The sequence below is a fragment of the Opisthorchis viverrini genome, assembly GCF_000715545.1.
Source record: "Opisthorchis viverrini unplaced genomic scaffold opera_v5_94, whole genome shotgun sequence".
NCBI lineage: Eukaryota > Metazoa > Platyhelminthes > Trematoda > Opisthorchiida > Opisthorchiidae > Opisthorchis > Opisthorchis viverrini.
In genome coordinates, this window is record NW_008751751.1 from 1,252,849 (window position 1) to 1,260,226 (window position 7,378).

General features: G+C 46.7%; 3 protein-coding genes across 3 annotated transcripts in view; 2 read left to right on the plus strand and 1 right to left on the minus strand.

Moving 5' to 3' along the window:
- T265_05204 (hypothetical protein) overlaps window positions 1–448 on the plus strand; it is a gene marked incomplete at both ends in the record, with an annotated part of 9,196 nt that extends 8,748 nt beyond the window's left edge. Inside the window, one exon of the mRNA XM_009170148.1 lies at window positions 243–448. Within this exon, the coding sequence (XP_009168412.1) occupies window positions 243–448 (206 nt within the window). The remainder of the gene's footprint in view (window positions 1–242) is intronic.
- A 1,255-nt stretch (window positions 449–1,703) lies between these two features.
- The window catches only part of T265_05206 (hypothetical protein), a gene marked incomplete at both ends in the record, with an annotated part of 8,097 nt that continues 2,422 nt past the window's right edge, over window positions 1,704–7,378 (minus strand). The window contains one exon of the mRNA XM_009170150.1: window positions 1,704–5,939. Within this exon, the coding sequence (XP_009168414.1) occupies window positions 1,704–5,939 (4,236 nt within the window). The remainder of the gene's footprint in view (window positions 5,940–7,378) is intronic.
- The window catches only part of T265_05205 (hypothetical protein), a gene marked incomplete at both ends in the record, with an annotated part of 4,085 nt that continues 2,121 nt past the window's right edge, over window positions 5,415–7,378 (plus strand). The window contains 2 exons of the mRNA XM_009170149.1: window positions 5,415–5,671; window positions 6,670–6,819. Of these exons, the coding sequence (XP_009168413.1) occupies window positions 5,415–5,671; window positions 6,670–6,819 (407 nt within the window). The remainder of the gene's footprint in view (window positions 5,672–6,669; window positions 6,820–7,378) is intronic.

The following is a 7,378-nucleotide window of genomic DNA, read 5'->3' on the forward strand; positions in this document are numbered from 1 at the left end:
ACGCAGTGCTTGTATGAACTTTGACACACTCGTCGTTTGGTGTACACTCTATATAGCTTACACAGCACTCAAATAGGCTCTCTAGCAATCACGCCTTCTTCCTCAGACAAAGGGTTGAATAAACTAATGAACAAACACCTCTGACCGGTTCACGGACTAAACCGAAGATCTATGCATGTCCCTTGCAGGAACTGTCCACCTTCCTAACAGGGCTCACGAATCATTCATGTCTAAATGAACAGTATTCATTACGAGAAGTGTGTGGGGTTGTAAACAAAATCGTTCAGATGTAACATCCTTTCGATGCCTAACTGCTATCCCACCGGAAGGAAACCCGAGGGCCGGGATACTGCCAGGTTACCCAAGCCTATACAGGAGAAGTCGAGATACAGAGGTCAGATTCGAAGCACGGACCTTCCGATCAGTAAATTCGCGCTCCGGCCACTGAGCCATCTCGCCCTTGTTGCTTATTCTGACGAATTCAAAGGGAGCCTATATATTTCCATGAAAATGAACGGCTTTAATGGTCTGGTATGCTTGTAATTTGAAGAGCGCCAGGAGAACCTAGATGACAGGAGATGACGGTCATTATACATGCTCACTCCATTGTACTGGCATGTCATGAATACGCAAGAGCGTTGAATATATGGCATACCCACGAAAAAAAACCATTCCGTTACAAATTCACAAAGGCGGTTTGTGGGACCCAGCTAAAACTGTAAATTCCATCCCTCCACTTCAGGATGCCTGGGACTGGACTCTCGCTAGCTGTTTTGACTACGAGAATAGACTTCCGCTGGTGTCCTCTCGTTGAGGAAAGTAATGGTTCCGGGTGTAGTTCACAAATAACCAACTCACTGACGGCAGTAAATGTGCCGAATAACCAGCAGAGCACCCAGTGCCGACAGAAGCTACCACACATTCCAAGTCGTTAACTGCAATACATCGAGTACGGTGGGAATATTTTCCCTGTGACCTTCAATGTGACGTTTTCATTCGCATCAGGTGGCGTTTTTGGTTTTTACACCTATCATCACTTACACTGCAGTCTTCTGTACTGTAAAGCTTAGTGCGTGTGCTGTTGAAAAGTAAAACAGACAAGTGTGAATATCAGTATCATCGGGATTGTATGATGGATTTGTACAAGATCTCCTTTGAGCAAAAATGATGCATACTCAGAAACGGTGTCGAAATCAGTGAAGCAGACTCAATACAGAAGTGAGGTAGGTAGCACAGAGTAATGATAGTGGAAACGGTGTGTTGTGCGTAGTAGCAATCGAACTTCACACATGACGGACCTTGATGGATATGGATCAACCTTAACAGAAGCACACAAATTGGCGGAAAAGGGCACGAAAACACAACGAAACAAGCCACATGCACATAAAGCAAGTTCACAAGAAGATAACTGAGTCTGATTAAAATACACGTGGACTCCGAACTAGTGACCCAAGCAAATGCATAATCTGATGACCGAACTGTCGGGTGCAAATAAACTGTACAGTAACAGAAAGTAGTGCGGACGAAAAAGAACAAAATAAAAGAGAGTGTTGCATGAGTCGATCAAGTCATAGTGTGAAAATCGAAAGGATGGTTGCACCCGAAAAAAAACGAGGCAATGAAAGACTAGAAAGACGACATAGTTGGATCGTGATGGTCGAAGTACTAGCGAAGTAAAGGTTTTTTATGTGGACTTTTTTTTATCAAGATATTGTACAGCATGCAACCTTATGGTCATGTTTTTGGAACAACGTGTGAACCAGATGTCTAGAACGTGTCCGCTTGCAAGGTGCTAAGGTAGAAACCATGTGATTGGAATCAGGAAAGTGCACATTATCAGCTGTGATGAAACTATTATTGTTATTTTTGTCTGTGCTGGCATTACTACTGCTATTATTACCCTGGCGCTGTTGTCCTTGGTCACCGGAAGCAGATAAAGTACGCTTCGTGTTCCGATCGATTAGGTTGAGATCACCATCTTTGTCAAATCCCACCATGCTAGCAGGAATCGAAGAAATGAAAGGAGACAATCCGATTTTGAATTGTGAACCTAGTGGATGGATAGTGGCTCCGGAAGCTGATTGAGGTCGCAAACCGCATAAGCCAGCTGATGTAAGTTCTGATCTAGTATGAGATCCAGAAGTGGGTGAGGAGAAATGGAGACCATTAGGTCGCAAAACTTGTAGTCCACGAACTGTGGAAGATGCCTGACGACATTCAAGTGAGGATTCTGTGGAGTGCACATTTGTCCACTCAGCTGTGGGAGAATTTCGGAGTGGCAGAGGACCGTCGTTAGGATGCCTTTGCTCTCGCTCCACATCGTACCCATGCATCATTTCAGAAGTCATGCAAAGGTGATCAGAGGGATCGGTGTTGTGGTGGAGTGAACGATGACCTGAGAAAAGTGGACCGCTGACATTTAGTGCCGCTGAACGACGAGCAGCGATGGCGCGACGTCCAGCTGTGTTTCCTTTGGTGAGTGAAGGGTCGTAGGACAACCCAGAGCGGAAGTGAGCTGTTTTACGCGATGAATTTATTGGCAAATCACTGCTAAGACCAGTGCTGATAGGGAGGCTCTCTGAAATCGCTGTCAAGCTACGGACAGAAGCTGAAGCTGAAGCACGTCCGGACGGATAACCACCACTACTGCCGCCAGCGACGGAACCACCGGTCCTACGGCCGTAATGGTATTGGAGTTCAAATGTGCCACGGACTACATCTAACATATGCCGAGAACCTCTGAGGCTGGTGGCCAGGGAGCTGAGGGAAAAATTTGAATTGGTTAGTTGGGAGATGGGCATCGTACGGTCAACGCAGGAACTTGATGGATTCATTGCTGATTGATTTAGAGCATATATAGATTCTGAGTCCAGTGTTCGTATTACATCCGAATTCGGCAAAGCTGCTGACCTGGTACGAACGTCTGAGGACTCTGAGCGTCTCCTTCGATTGTAACTTGGCTCTATAGTTTTTGAATAGGGTACAGGATGATTGACCTCTCCTGAACGTAGAACTTCATCTTCTTCCTCACGAATAGGAGTGCAATGTTCTCGTAGGCCGGTGGGTCCTGCCTGTGACAACAGAGCCCCATTTATAGAGCTCAGAGTTGTACCGTTGGGAGCAACTCCCGAACCGGGACTCCACGTATCACTGACGGATGATGATTCGGCACCATATAGCAAAGGCGCAGACCTACACCAATTATCAACCCTGTGGGTCGGGCTAAAACCGCGATGAGGAGATCTGGTCAATGCGCACCGTTGGGGTGTGGAGATTTGATGTGTGGGTGAATGAGTTTCAGACCTTGGTAGTCGGTTATACTCTGTCATAGAGTTAGCAGTTAAACGGTGGGTATCGGCGTGGTTGTTTACTTTTGATCCAGTGGCCTCACCAGTGTGCAAGCCCGAAGTTGACTCTCTGGGCAGATCTGTCAAACCGGATTTCTGTCGAATACCTAGATAGTTTCCGCTTTCTAAGGTTTCCGGCAACCGACTGAAATGGTGGTCACCCTGCTCAGGAAAAGAGGACTCCGAGCCAGAACGACTAGGCGCGGGTGCAATTGTGTTCAGTTGGTAAAAGTTGGATACGGACAGCATTAAACCCGGTGGCCCACTGCAACGTCGATCGCTTAGTTGGCTGCGGCCACTGACAAGGCTCTGAGAGGGCTGATATGGCGGTTTTCGTCTTGGCAGCAAGCCACCTGTTTGGTTGGATTGTTCAACGGGCGACGAGCAGACAGAGCGACGGCGAAATTCATTGAGAATACTCATATTGAAGGCCGTGTTCCAACTCGTAGGTCGTGATGTGTAACCAGTGGATGTGAAAAATCTCCTTGTCCGTGTGGGACTGTGAGTGGTTGAGCGGACCCCTTGGCCGGTCCAGGAAAGGCGGGAACGGAGGCCCATCGATTGTTCATCTAAAGAAACTCGTTGGGAACGTGTGCGAAATGAAGTGCGTAAAGAATGCGTCCCGGTTGCGTACTCTGGAAATTTGTGCTTATTGTGCCGTGATGAATCAGATTCAAAGTCACTGTCAAGCTTGTTCGACGCGAATGTCCCATCTTTATCCAATCCACCAATGCTACCGTTCCAGTCTTCTTCTGTTATGTGCTTCAACAACTGTGGGCTACTCTTAACAGATATCAACGGCCTATGGTGGATGGCACCTCGGCGATAATGTGATTTACGACGAAGTTCCACTGGGTGTAAGACGCGGGCAGTAGGGGCCGAACCTATAGCGGTGCTACCACCAGTACTCCAATTGCTCAGCGAAGCATCAGATTCAGCACCGTCAGAGGCCTCCAGTCCTGAGCCACTGGTTCTAGAACATGGTCTTGTCAAAGCAGGTGCGTTGGAAAGATGATCGGAAAAACTGTTGAAGCCAAGTGTTGCGGTATTGCCAGCCTGTTCCGCCAGTAGATCAGATCGAACACACGCCAGATTTGCGACGGTCATCAGTTCTTCCTCCTCTTCCTCCTCCATGAGGGTCTCGGATAAACAGGACTCAAGCACCTTGTTGTCTGCTGTGACATTATCAACAAGACCAGCTCGCTCATACTCCTCAGCCAAATACTGTCGAAAAGTGGAAATCATTGGGGACCTGTGATCCTCTTCCTCTTCTTCTTCCTCATCCTCCAAGATCATGCTGAATCGTCTGATACGCTCTTCTGTTGGTTGCGCAGGGGTCTGATTGGCAGTCTGATTTACCGAGGAAACTACGCGAGTACCGGTAAGAACGGCCGAGTTCGTGTTGACCGATTTTCCAGACATCTCGTTGTACTGAGCGACCCAGGATTTCTCAGGTGGGCACGAGTTCTCCTGCAGTTGTTGTTGCTGCTGTCGCTGCAGTTTTTCACTCATCTGGGCCTGTCTCATTAGAACCTTGTATTGTTCAACATAGTTGCGTTTCAGTTTACGCTCAGCTAACAAATAGTAGGTTGCTGCAATGTGATTGTACTCATTCCGATCTAGAGTCGACTGAATCTCCTCTACTGTGGCCAACTGACCTTCAGACATCTTGGAAAGAATTTCCATATGATCCTCGAATGATAGACATTCACGGGATACAAGCGGGACGGAAAACATCTCAATGGGTAACTCATCCGACTCACACGGCTTCAACCAGTCTGCCAGCAAAACATCATCTAAATGAGCACGTTTCTCCGGTTCACGAACCAGCAACCGACTGATGAGACGTTTGCATTCTGGGGAGAGATAGTCGGGTATGATGTAATCACAGTCCATAATTTTGGTTACTGTTTCACTGTCGGTAACCTCCTGAAAAGGTAGTCGACCGCAAACTAACATATATAAAATCACACCCAAAGACCAGATATCCACCTTTGGGGCATCATAAGGATCACCAAGAAGAATTTCTGGAGCTGAGTACGCCAAAGAGCCGCAAGCAGTATCCAAATGCATTCCCGGCGTGAAACGATTACTGAAGCCAAAATCCGTGAGTTTTACCACACCAAGTTTTTCGAAGAAGACGACATTTTCGGGTTTGAGATCACGGTGAACAACGTGCAATTTGTGACAATAAGCAATGGCTGTGACGATTTGACGGAAATAACGCTTGGCCACTTTTTCGTGCAATCCGCACCCCTGTTTGGTGATGTAGTCGTACAAATCACCCCCGTCACCGAGTTCCAGAATCAAGTACAACTTAGCCGGTGTGTCGATCACCTCGTACAGACGAACCACATTTGGGTGTTGGACTAATTTCATACATACAACTTCCTGGAAGAGGTGATCTTGTGCAACATCGTCAAGTTTGGTTTTATCAATGACCTTGACCGCAACTTTCTCCCCAGTGAAAACGTGACGAGCAAGTTTAACTACGGCATAGTGACCCCGTCCAATCGTGTGCTGCAGATCGTACAGACCAGCGATTTTGGTGTCATGGTCCGGAGTGTAGAACACGACCCGGTCAGACAAAGCCTGAAACGTGAAACAAAAGAAACCAGTGAACTGTATAGTGATAACAACGATAATAATATAATAGTATCAACGACAACGCAATCAGCAAGTAAATAGAGCACTTCCATGGGTGACATTGTTAGCAAACACAAAAATTTCACCACCAACCTCCGTTACCGATGAGACTTCGCTGTCAAACACATGTGTCGATAAGTTGTAAGAGCAAAACCTACGGCTTCAACAGAAGACCGAGGTAAAGCCGCAGCAAATGATAAGGCGCTACTAACACCGATGGCTTTGATAATGTTGGAGATCGAAAGGTAACCCAAGCACAAATAAGCCTATCAGGGCAATCGTCCGCTAAAATTCGGTGCAATAAACAATCTATCGAGAGTATAGCTATCCCGTTTGTTGAAACTGTGTTCAGGAGTAAGGATAAAGAGAGAGGGAATACCATTCAGTTTAGCTCAGTCTGACAACGTGAACCGTCGTTCGACTATCCGAGCCACGTGACACAAGAAAGGATAGAAAATGAATCTACCAGAAAAAAACGACCGAAGGGATAATAAAGCGCCTTTAGTTTCGTGGTACTACCGTTCCAGTAAGTAATTTAAATTATCGATAGGCTAGATCTCTGATACCTTCACATGTATCAGGACGGATTAGACCTACTGTTATGTGGTTCATGCTTCGTTTTCAGGTCGCGCATCGACCATCTGGCTGTTTTTTTTTTAAATAAAACCTGTTTCAGCAAGCAGACGAAGCGATCGGCCTGGAATGTGAAGCAAGCAACCCCACAAAGCAAGAAGGAAACGACCGAATCACAGCATGACAACCACATACAGAACTGCCGAAATGAATGCACCCTACGTAGCAACCAGACACAGGAGATTGAAACCACGTGAGATTCACAGACCAATCAAACTACACGATGATCGTTTCCAGAACTACCAGATACTGTTTAGAAGCTATACAATCACAGGCAGAAGAGGAAGAATTCACCCACTCAACCCTGCACTGACGATGTCACCTCGATTGGTGATGAAACGTTTGCAATCCAACTGCCAAGCTCGGCGAACAGACCAACAACCAAGCAAGCAACGTAGTTAGTGCAGCTAAACCCGTCATTACGTTGACAAGCAGTTGATTCATTGTCCAAGGCCACTAATCGTACTTAAGCGTTTCCAATCAGAGATTGCCATATTAATCACGCATTGTTTTGAAGATGGTCAGAAGGAATTAATCTTCTTCGGTCTTCCACAAACAGCGACGAAGCTTTACAGTCCTAAAACAACGCCGGACGCATTGCGGTGTGATGGGCCTTGCTCCCCACCGTTACGCTACCATCCACGCCTAGGTGCAGAGTATAGCGATTTTAACACACTTCATCGACAATGTTGCCATCCGAAGCAGAACAACTAAACGGTTCGGAAGCGAGAGCTACGTTTGGCAGAGTACTC